The sequence below is a fragment of the Phacochoerus africanus genome, chromosome 3, assembly GCF_016906955.1.
Source record: "Phacochoerus africanus isolate WHEZ1 chromosome 3, ROS_Pafr_v1, whole genome shotgun sequence".
NCBI classification, from domain to species: Eukaryota; Metazoa; Chordata; class Mammalia; order Artiodactyla; family Suidae; genus Phacochoerus; species Phacochoerus africanus.
Window position 1 is genome coordinate 148,836,573 of NC_062546.1, and position 12,344 is coordinate 148,848,916.

The following is a 12,344-nucleotide window of genomic DNA, read 5'->3' on the forward strand; positions in this document are numbered from 1 at the left end:
TACCATGAGTGCTGGTGAAACCTTTAGTGATATGTTTTTTATCTTAAGCATTTGCCTCTTGTACTAGAATAATTGGAAACAAAATAATAATAGAAATAAGCGCTTTCCCACACACCTTACTTGGGTCCTGTTAGTACAGTGCAACTTTAGCCATTTGCTTTTTTTTTTTCCAATGGCTGCACCCGTGCCAGATCCTTTAACCCACTGCACCAGGCCGGGGATCTAACCCATGCCTCTGCAGCAACCCCCTCCCTGAGATGCTGCAGTAGGCTTCTTAACCTAATGTGCCACGTGGGAACTCTCACCATTTGCTATTTTGAACTGAGGTATCCAGTCATTGATAATGAAATTACAATAACTCTGGCTCAGGTCATCAGTGTCAGAAAATGAGACATGTGAACAAGGAGAAATCTCGACAAGGCTCTTTACTTCTGCAGAAGGGCGCGGGCACTCCAAAAAGTGTGCGTGCGGAACAAAGGACCCTCCCCTATTTATCCCTAACGCAGGTGATGTACCTGTCGTCTTCCCATTGGTAAGGTCAGGGCGCACACTCCTCCCGATTGGCTAATTTGAAACAAATTGTTACTGGGAGAAGAGGGAAGGGGGGGGGTCACAGGAAGGCGAAACCGGAGCAAAATGGAGTAACCAAGATTTCCTTTGATAGAAAAGACATTATGTTACTTTCTACATAATGATGAGTTTAATTTCACAAATATGTGAGCTTTTGAACAAGGACTTGGACTCAGTGCACACGTTCACCTAATAATATTCACGATGAAGTTATTGGCTGGTCCTGCTTTAACAAATGCTCATTTTTCATGCTAGAAATATATGTAGAATTTTATTTTCTAATAATTTTTCTCAGAGTTCCTGCCGTGGCTCAGTGGTTAACGAATCCGACTAGGAACTGTGAGGTTGAGGGTTCGATCCCTGGCCTTGCTCAGTGGGTTAAGGATCCAGCATTGCCATGATCTGTGGTGTAGGTCGAAGACGTGGCTTGGATCCCACCTTGCAGTGGCTCTCGTGGCTACAGCTCTGATTAGACCCCTAGCCTGGGAACCTCCATATGCCGTGGGATCGGCCCTAGAAAAGGCAAAAAGACAAAAAAAAAAAGAAAAAGAAAATTTCTCTTTAAAGCAATTCCTTTTCTAATATGTACACCTTATGGTGCAGACGAGATTTCAGTATATGATGGATAAATCTTGGCCCAAATCCAAAGGAGTAGTTTTAATTAAACAGCCAAAAGAACCTCACTTTATAGAGGGATTCAAGTATAAAGTGATCATCTGAAACTACCCTCCCTCCTTCTCCCAAAATAATATTAAAACAAGACCACAGTATACCTATGGCTAATGAATTACCTTCAGGCTAATGCTCCTCTCTATTTTTTAAATATAACATAATTATGGATACAGAAAAGCAAGTATGCTCCAAAGTTAAGAGTATATTTTAATTTATTCCTGATGTCATGGAACATTTTAAATAATAAAAACATCGGACATATTTAAAATTTCAGTCACTGTTTTCCTATTGAGGTCAAAGAGTTTAAAACAAAGTATAGGGGTTACTGCAAGAATACAAATAAAACTCACTGTATTCTACAAATGACATAGATCCAGTGCTTTTGGTGATTCCTTTTAAAATTTTCTCTGGTTTTACTATCTTGAGAGTCACTTTTATTGATAAATGTTATCTCAGTTTGCAAAAATGCATGGTTCAATGGTTGCTAAAGTCACCTTGATAATCATAGAGCTAGCTCACCTGACACTTACTGCTAAAATGTTGGTAGGCATGTTTTATACCTGCTTGTGGTTTCAACTGCCAGCTTTCAGGAAAGGGGCCCTGTTGTAATCAACAAAAGGGAGAAAATAAAAGATAAAAAAGAAAAAGCAAAGGGGGTTGGTAAGGGAAAGAGATTTTTCATTTCTTATCTTGTGATACACTCTGTAACAGTAAACCCTACTACCTCTTAAACAGACCCTTTTAGAAAACACTGCAAAAGAAAGCTTTATAAACTGGAAACTGTCTTCCTGTTCACTGTGGCTTTGTCCTTTTGTAAAGTCTGCACGACCTCCCTCCTTTGTGTATTAAGTAAAACAAGGGTGTAAGGACTGATGATTCGATTTGGTGAGTTAGTTACAGAAGTGGCTCTGGCATCTGTTACTCCCACTCTGTTATCCATTACTGCTGTTCTGTTAATGGCAGCAGACGTGTGATTAACTACCAAGATTTGGACATGAAGGGGATCCAAGGTGGGTTGTGAAGTAAATCACAGAGCTAAAGCTTCGTTTCATCTTCACCTCACTGTTCCTCTCTTTCCAGATTGCTGGTAGACTGGCAGCTGGAAGCCTTCACCTCAGGGGCAGGGAAGACACTGGTTATTTCAAGAATAATTGACCCAAAATGCATATTATAATAATTTGTTAATAACACTCCCAGAGTATATAACATTAATGTATCATCTGGGGGAAGAATTAAAAGAATATCTCTCCTTCCCCAACAAATACATACATTACTAGGTAAACTGAAAGGGGGAAATTAAGAGAATTAATTTTTAAATATTTACAAAATTTTTAATTTATGCACAACCGTACCAGAGAATGAAGGTTGTAAGCAAACCTCCAAGTGAAAAAAAAAAAAAAAAAAAAAAGACAAAAGTCCAAATTTCTTAGTAGTAAAAATGTTGTAGCATCCAACAATTAGATAACATTTACCTGCGGTGATGTTTAATGTAATGGAAGGTAATGTTAACCCCTCATTTGCCTGAAGGGTTAATGTTTTCCCTCATAGCCAAAATACCAGAAATTATTCATTTGTAATACAAATAAATATTGTTTCGTATGTGATTTGTGTATATATATTCAGGTCATAAAAGAAAGACAACTTTCTTCTATATGGCTTATACAGAATCAGATGTTACAGCCAGAGGTAACTTAAAGAGGGTCTGGTAGTTGGAAGGATTAAGACCTCAAGGGGTAAATGAACTTCTTTAAGCCTAAAAGTTGACCGTGGGGAGTTCCCGTTGTGGCGCAGTGGTTGACGAATCTGACTAGGAACCATGAGGTTTCGGGTTCAATCCCTGGCCTTGCTCAGTGGGTTAAGGATCTGGCGTTGCCATGAGCTGTGGTGTAGGTTGCAGACTTGGCTTGGATCCCGAGTTGCTGTGGCTCTGGTGTCGGCTGGCGGCTGCAGTTTCTGTTAGACCCCTAGCCTGGGAAACTCCACATGCCACAGGAGTGGCCCTAGAAAAGGCAAAAAGAGAAAAAAAAAAGTTGACTGTGGAAGGTCTGGAACTCATGGTCTTTTAATTAATTTTTAAATATTTGCAAAATATTCAGTGCTTGCTTTTCCCTACACTGAACGTATTACAAAGTGTCTACACTTGATGCTTGTTGGTAGTTCACCAGGAGGCACAATCAATTCTTGAAAATAAAAAATGGAGTATGAAAGGAAATTTTGATGATAGAACTTAAGACCAACCAAGCAACCAAATTATGAAAGAAAAATTAAGTCACAAACAAAACCTCATACTTGAAAAGAACCAATTCTCATCCACTTCTAAAGGAGCTTAGGGCAGGGACCAAACTCGACTTTGCTGAGCAAGTTGAAGGACTTAAAAAAATGGAGTGGAGTGAAGACATAAGTTAAAGTAAGAATTGGTTTTACTGGACAAGACAGTCTTTCCTGAGATGGTGTAATGAACATATATTTATTTGCTGATTGAGAAATGGCACAGCCATGAACCATTACACCCAAGTCATCAGAGGAATGCAAACACACCACTCTAACAGTCACTGGCTCATGTCACACCCTTTTCTACAGCCCAGAGTAGAAGAGAAGCTGCACTTTATTTATTTATTTTTTGTCTTTTTGCCATTTCTTGGGCCACTCCAGCGGCATATGGAGGTTCCCAGGCTAGGGGTCGAATCGGAGCCGTAGCCACCGGCCTATGCCAGAGCCACAGCAACTCGGGATCTGAGCCGCGTCTGCAACCTACACCACAGCTCACTGCAACGCCGGATCCTTAACCCACTGAGCAAGGCCAGAGATCGAACCCGCAACCTCGTGGTTCCTAGTCGGATTTGTTAACCACTGCGCCACGACAGGAACTCCCAGAAGCTGCACTTAAGAGTTACTTGCTTATGCAAAGATGTTACTCTAGCAATTGTTGCCTGAGGGTGAGACCTGTTGACTGCTACTGGCAGAGAGAATGCAAAAGTGATTAGCTCATACTGTGTGCTCCCTACTCTTTTTAATAAAACGGAAAGTTTCCTCAAATTTGTTATTATAATTTTAAGATGTACAAAGTTCAAATGTAACAACATAAAGTTGTCAAAGATATAGATTTTAAAAAATGCGTGAAATGAGGGTAATAAAGCCGTTTGGGTAAAATCCATTATCAGGAGTTTCCGTGTGGCACAGCAGAAAATGAATCTGACTAGGAACCATGAGGTTGTGGGTTTGATCCCTGGCCTCGCTCAGTGGGTTAAGGATCTGGCATTGCCGTGAACCGTGGTGTAGGTTGCACATGTGGCTTGGATCTGGCGTTGCTGTGGCTCTGGCGTAGGCCAGGAGCTACAGCTCTGATTATTAGACCCCTAGCCTGGGAACCTCCATATGCTGCAGGGGCGGCCCTAAAGAGACAAAAGACAAAACAAAAAAAACAACAAAAAAAAGTTCTCTTATCAGACATTACTGCATATTTCAACCTATAACCTCATAAATCAAAGCTTTCAATTGTCTGGATTCATATGTGACTTCATTCTTTTCAATATTCATTCTTTCTTCTTGCAGGGGTTGTTCAGTAATGGCAGGTATGTTAACTGAGTGTCCCAGTTAACATGCAGACAGGAAACTGAAACTGCAAAATATTTTTTCTTTACCTCTTCCAGAAGTTAATTTGTAATAGAAGGAACCACTCGGTTTGGAAAGGAGCCCCTTGCTTGACAGAGGACATTATGTTTCCTATACTTAAGCAAATGGAAAATTTCCTCCAATGTATATAGCATATAAACTAATTTCATAATCACTTCAGAATTTTCTCCAAATATGGGACCATCACCATCAACTAGATAAATGGTACTAGCTTGGATAATATAGATTAAAAATGACATAAATTTGAGTCCATGCAATAGAAATCAAAGTGAGCCAAATTCTCAGATGATAGAATTTCAGTACCCAGAGATGTCATGCTACAGAAGTATTCTCAGTATGCTTCATCTGGGTACCTATGTAGTTTTTTTTTTTTTTTTTTGTAGCAGGAATTCCTAACTGTTCATTGAGAGCTATTAGAATGAACCATAGGAATTGCTTTTTATAGGCTGAAAACTTTCAAAATCAGGTTTCATGATTCAACCTAAAGCTTTTGACTTTTTCTAAACCAGGTCAAGTGGGCATGACAGTTTTATGAAGAGCAAAGGTATAAGGGGTGGGGGAGATAGTAAAGCTCTTGTAGCTTATAGAAAATTAAATTCCTGTGCAGAATGAGTGGGGCTCACAATGAGAACCCGCCCACACTACTGACTTTTGACTATGAAACTGGCATTATGAATCTAACAAATAAGGTTTCAGAATCCATTATAGCACTTCGTAGTATGAGTAGGAGTGTTTGATGGGGTCATTAAAATAGCGTAGAATATTTTTCCTTTTCCAAGAGGCTACAACACAAAAACAAAGTAAAAATAAGTGTCCTAAGTAGAAATAGGAATTAAGAACCCAGTTCTAAGGCTACCTGTTATTAATCACTGTTAAAGATCAACTATGAAAAAAGTAAGATTGCATCTTATTTATGCTCATATATTCAAATTGCTAACAAATGGACAAAAAGAAAACCATGGAAATGTGTCAACTGTTTATTGTCTCCACAACATACCACCATAATTTTGTTAATGCATTAGATTTCCTACTGAATCTTGCAGATTAGAAAAAATAGATGGAATTTTTGTTAAAGCATTACAATTGTATCAGAAAATTCTGCCAAGACATACTAAAATCTATGCAAAATATATGCATTACAAATTAACGTTACTTAAGTGTAAACTATTGGAGTAGAACACAAAATCCTTGATGTTATTATTGATGTCCAGATGTTCTATACACTTACTGAGTTCTGGACTTGATAGTGCCTGGACCCTGGATGATGCAATCTTTTCATGCAGGATTTTTTTCAGATTCAAAGGAGACAGAATGTAGGCTAAATACTATTGGAAACAGTTCTTGATTCACTTTTCAATTTTTCGTAAATCCTTCTAGGATTCAAGTTCTTTTTATTTTAATTATTTTGTGAGGTTTCTCAGAAGATACATCTGAATTATTTTAATTATAATTTTAAAGTGTACAAAGTTCAACATGTAACAAACGTAAAGATTATTAAGAGCTAACTACAGATAAAACAGTGAAAACCATAGATATAAAGCCATTAGAAGCCACTATCAGATATTACTACATATTCCATCCTATAATCTCATAAATCAAGGCTTTTAATTGTCTGGATTCATATGTGACCGTATTCTTTCCAATGTGCATTCTTTCTTCTTCCAGGGGTTGTTCAATAATGGCAGGTATGTTCCTGCCATAAAGTTCACAGTGTTCTAAAAACTGGACACATTCTTGAATGACACTGTCACGAAGCATGAGCGTGTGTTTTGACATGTTCTCTAATAATGAGAGGAAGCATCTTTTGGCATAATACCAGGTATCAGTTCCCAGTTTTTTATTATAAGGCTCCAAGCTTTTGATAACCCGAGAAATACCAAAGTCATAATTTCCTTTGGCACAATAAAGCGTCCCAATCACCAAATTCACAATGCAGAGATGGTAGATTTTCTTATCGGGGTCATCATAGGAGAGCTGCTCCTCCTCTTTTTCAATCTTCCTCATCAGCTCCTCAGCTTCTTCATTTTGACTTGTCATGATATAAGACACACACAGGTTAGCCAATACAATAGCACTGACATTCAGGATGTTGTCATAGTGCTTCTTGACGATGGGCTCATAAAAACCTATGGCTTCTTTGTATTTATTTTCCTGCATGAACAGAACATGAGCCACATTCAGCTTCCACACGTCATGGTCATTACAGAATTCTACAGATTTGCGCAAGATCTTTTCCACCATTGGGTAATTTTCAAGGTTCCAGTAGATTTTGGCCTGGGCCATTAACACAGGAATATACTTCTCAAAAGCATCATCATATTCATTCACTGCTTTTTTGACAGCTTCATCATCTCTATTGTGTCTTGCTTCCTGCACTTGTTTGGTGAGTCTCCGGAGCTGTTCAGTCAGCACCCCTGCCAGCCCATCAAGCTTGATAAAAGCCTCTTCAGGAGCTGTCTGGCAAGTGATCAAGGCATCCAAGAAGTCATAGAGATAGGGTGTGAGGAACTTGTAGGTCAAATGGGCATTCTCTGCCAGGACATCTGCGGCCAGAGCAAAATACTCATATTTACAGTAGAGCAGCAACAGGTTGCCAAAGGTCTCTGGAGGAAAAGGATTCTGCTGGAGCAAAAACTGTAGCTTTTCAAACCCTTCTGTAGGCCTGGTATCCATGTTCATGAGCGCCTGGTTGTGCAAGGTCACAGGGTCTAACTCTTCCTCTGCCCTAGGTGGCATGTCAGTGAGGGCTTCCTGGGCCGCCTCATAGTTTCTCAGCTGGAATTCTATGGCGGCCTTGAGGTTGAAGGCTTCCACCAGAGCAGTCTGGTGAAGAACTAAGGTGTTGCCCACACTTCGAACATCAATGCCCTCGGTCGTCATGCCCACACCCAGCTCTGGGTGCTGACGGATGCCATGCTCAATAATGTTGGCGATGTGCTTCAGTGCCGAGGCATAGTGCCTGCTGCTGTAATAGGCCAAAGCCAGGTTGTAGGAAAGGTCAGGCCGGTAGCCTGAAGCCTGTAAGGCCGCAAAGAACTTGGAACATGCAGCCTCGTAGTGTCCCTCCTTGTAGAGTAAACACCCCAGGTTGACCTGGTCATCCAGCTCGTTCTCGCCCCCCCTGTCTTCTCCCCCTTCTCCACTCAGGAGCTGCTCCACCAGACTCCTGGCCCCTGGCAGATCGCCCTCGCTGTACTTGATCGCCGCTAGGAGACGGAGGACCCGGCTGTGGTAGGCGGGGTTGTCCAGCAGGAGGAAGGCCACGCGGGTGGCCTCCGGGTAAAGGCAGGCCTTGTACAGGGCCTGGGCCTGGTACAGGCGGTACTGCTCCAGCTCTGGGTGCAGCTGGCCCAGCTGCTCATAGCACTCGGCCGCCAGGGCGAACTCCTGTAGGCGGTAGTAGCAGTAGCCCAGCAGCGACAAGCCGGCGCGGCTCTTGGGGCTCCCCTGGAGCTCTCCGCCCAGCAGCTGCACGGCCTCGGCGTAGCGGGCATCCCGGATGAGGCGGTACACGACAGTGGTGAATTCCCCGTCGGGGATCTGCGCACCACCCAGCCCCGCCATAACCGCCGCCGAGAACGTGCATTCCCGTTACCAAGACAACATGCTAAACGGAAACGGAAGGCTATTCGTCTGGCTATTACTTTGCAGCGGAAAATTCTGTAAGGAATAAAAAGGAATTAATGAGGTGAATCTTTCAACTACTGTATTAGTCTTCAAACACTCGGGGCTGCGAAAGTCGTGAGTCAAGCAAGGTAGAGAAAACGCCTCCTTGCTGTTCAGAGATAGAAACTCGACGTCCCGGCATGCAGCGGTCAGATCTCGCGGGCACGGGACGTGACCGCGCTGCATGCTGGGAGGCGTAGTCTCTACCGGACAGACAGGGCGTGGAGAGCCAAGGTTTCACTTACTTTCTTTTAGTGATGTGGTTCAGTGTTTCTGGCTTCCTGTTTGTTACCGTCTGTGGCCTGGGGATGGAAGGTTTGCGGTCTGAAGTTTCTTGCGGTTTTAGCCTTGTACTCTGAAGAACATACAAATGTGTGTTTTGCGGTTTGTTTTTGTAATTTACTGTGAAGGAAAAGGTGTAGTATTTCTTTGGAATTCCCCTGGAATTACAGTAAGTTCTGTTTTTAAGCTGCCTTGAGGGCACTCTAAGACAGGATGTAGAAGATAAGAATCCTTATTTTTTGTCGTTTCTATAGATTAATGATGGGAAATGGTTTTGTGACTATTATCTGGTACTGGGAAATGTTCAATTTTAGATCTAGGGGCCTTCCCCTCGCTCCCTTCACAAACAACAATTCTTACAGAGCAGATGTTGACGTTTAATTTTGGCTATATCTATTGGCCTGGTCTATCAACTTTCGCTACAAATAAGAAACCAGCCATGAAGTTCCTGTTGTGGCTCAGCGGTAACAACCCGACTAGTAACCATGAGGTTGCGGGTTAGATCCTTGGACCCAATCAGTGGGTTAAGGATCTGGCGTTGAGGACCGTCACAGACCCAGTTTGGCTTGGATCCCACGTTGCTGTGCGCATGGCGTAGGTAGGCCAGTGGCTACAGCACCAATTAGACTTCTGGCCTAGTGTGGCTAAAAAGAAAAAAAAAAAAAAAAAAAAGGACGAAGAAAAGAAAGAAACCAGTCTTCCTAATCTCCCTACATCTCCATTGATCATCAGTGATGTGCATTCTCCTGTCTAGTACTTAAGATAAACAGTGTTTGAATAAACATCTTTGCTATATACTATATGACTTCTGTGCAAATCCTTTATCTGCCTCCTAAATAGTTTTACTGCCCATACATCTTTTCTACAGATAAATTCCAGAGCCGATACCAGTTGCAATTTGTTATTGTGCCGCACTTTGCTAGAACATTTACATATATTATTTCTAATCTTAATCACTACCATGTGTTCTGCATATTACCAATAAGGAATCTGTATACTAGAGAGTTTTAAATAATTTGCTCAAGACCATACAGCTAAGTGGTAAGCAGCAGTGCCTTGATATCCAGCAGCTAGTTTCAGTAGAAGACAGTGACTGCTCCTAACCTAGTCCATGCATTTCCTATAGATGAGTTTGTAGAGATCCAGCATTTGGCGCCACACTGTATGCTGGAATATTAGTGTATATTTTTTTCTCCATGAAAACAACCAACCATCTTGGTGTGGGCAGTAGAAATTTGAACTTCCAGTTCTGAATTGCAGCTTTGAGCAGGTGTTAGGAAATAACTAGTCGGGTGTGGGTGGGTTGTATGGTTCCTAGTCACCCAGTATAGCAGGAAGGAGACTTCTGCAAGCATGTGATTGATTGTATAGTAACACAACTGACCTTCTGTCCTCATTCTTCTTCCTTGCTGAGAAATTGGCAGAGCTCTGTCCTTCTGGGTGGGACCAGACAGTGGAACTTTCCTTTCATCAATACCGACAAACTGTACCTACCCATTTCAGAGGAGCTGAGTGGCATTCTGGCCCACCTAAGATCCCCAGAGAAAGCAGCTGATGAGGCCCACATTACTTCTTTCAACCTGATCTCTGGGTGCACCCTTTTAGGGCCTTCTACCCAGGGAAGTGCCTGGGTTGAGGGATGCTTGCTCGTGCTGGTCAGTAATTAGGAACGAGTGGGAGTGGGAGGGAGGAGCTTCACTTTTATGGCTGCCTGACTACACTCGGCCCTTGGAAACTCAGGCTCAATATTTTAAAGTCATTATGTATGACCTGTTACTTAGGGCAAGTTGCTATTGTAAATCAATAACAGGACAGAACATGGAAATGGGAAATTGCCTTTTATAACTTCGGTCTATCAGTTGGATCTCCAGAGTTGTATTTGCGTCATGAGAGCATTCACCCTCAAATGGCTTCTTGGAAAGGTATGCAAAATAGAAGGACTCTGCTCTCCCCCAGATTTCTCTGATCCCCGCAGGCATCAGTGGAGGGTCCCTTCTTTGTGCTGGTACCTGTCTGTGAGCAGCTGAAGTGGGCAGGAGGGAGGCTGTCCTGTGTCTTCCTCCTTAGTTCATGTGCTGCTGCTCCCAAGGCCTGGCTTGAAAAAAGCAGGACATTCGGCTTAGACAGATGGAGGGCAGGGTCATTTTCAAAATGAAATGAGTGCACAAATCATACTGCGAAATTGGCATGACCGTCCCTGCTGCTGTGATAGACTGACTTTTGTTTAGCCTCTGACAGGCAATTGGGGAATGGATGAGTTTTGTTGTTGTTGTTGGGGAGGGATGGTGAAGGAAGGTCCTTTAATTAATGATAGAAATTCTGGAAAGCACTAAATGAGGTGAAATGTTGTAAAAAGAAGAAAAAAGGTCATAAAGGATCATTTTGTTTCTAAGAGAATCTTGAAAAACTGGAGCGTATATCAGGAAAGCCGTTGTGTTGTACCATTTCTAGCAATAAGAAAGCATTTGGTGGTTGCAATAAAAAGATTTAGTGCCTTATTGAAAGGACTTAGACTTTAGGAAAATGGTGTTGGACTCAAGGTGGATTTTGCTGCATAAGGGGAGGCATGTTTGCCATGTAGAGGAATTCCATTTCAGGCAAAATGTTTGAAGCTAAAAATATGGTGTTTGATTCTTGATCTGCTTATGATTCTGCCTGCTAAACTGTGAGATAATTTAATTCTATATTCTATTTGTATGCATAATCTATCTGACATTCTTCTAAAACTAGTTGGAAAGTTTTATTATTTACCCTCTAAATATAATCACTTCCTGTTGGTAGATATTGGTAATTTATGAACATCTGAGCAACCACAGCTGTGGTCACTTCCCTTAATAAAGGAAGACCTTCTGCAAAATTATTTTCCAGTTGTTATCTCCTTTCTTTTTCATTCCAGGCCATTTTCTTCAGGATGGCCAGTTTGGTGGTTGAATCCCCTGCTTCTTCCGTCTCACCCCCCAATCTTCTGTGATAAATAGGGCAAAAAGAATAAATTTGAGTCAAATTAGTAATGTAATTGATTGACTTTTAGGAGAATCAGTTCAGTCTTTTAAGAGTTTTGAAAAAATTGTATATACCAGGTCAGCCCTTGAGAACATTTATGCTCAGATGGTAAGACATTTAACCTCATTATGAATTTGGTTTTCACTGGTGGTTCCAGCTTTATTAATGTTTTAGTTAGATTTCCTTTTTGGATATACCTTTTTAAATCAAGTAGCTTATATTTGGGGGACTATGGTGTTATTATCGAAATTAACTTATCAGGGAGAGCACAATAACATTATGGTTTATAAAAAGAATTACCAGAGAAGGCACAATTGTGGATGCTGGCATTTAAAGAAATCAATCAACCATCCAAACAGAGCTCCTCTAAGCCCCTGTGTTTATGCAGTACTTTCTGTACCAGGACCAGGTCATGCTTTGCCTAACTCCCCTCATTAATCGTCACAACCCTTCTGTGAATTAGGTAATTCTTACTGTTAGCCCCACTTGAAAAGCGTGGACTGAAAAGCACAAAGAAG

The 12,344-nt window shown here is 41.5% G+C and overlaps 1 protein-coding gene across 1 annotated transcript; it reads right to left on the reverse strand.

Annotated features, from left to right (window-relative positions):
* Positions 1-5,836: 5,836 nt before the first annotated feature.
* LOC125123327 (tetratricopeptide repeat protein 30B-like) lies at positions 5,837-8,663 on the reverse strand. The gene has a single exon (XM_047772957.1). The coding sequence runs from the start codon at positions 8,437-8,439 to the stop codon at positions 6,442-6,444; it is 1,998 nt and encodes a 665-aa protein (XP_047628913.1). The 5' UTR covers positions 8,440-8,663; the 3' UTR covers positions 5,837-6,441.
* Positions 8,664-12,344: the final 3,681 nt, after the last annotated feature.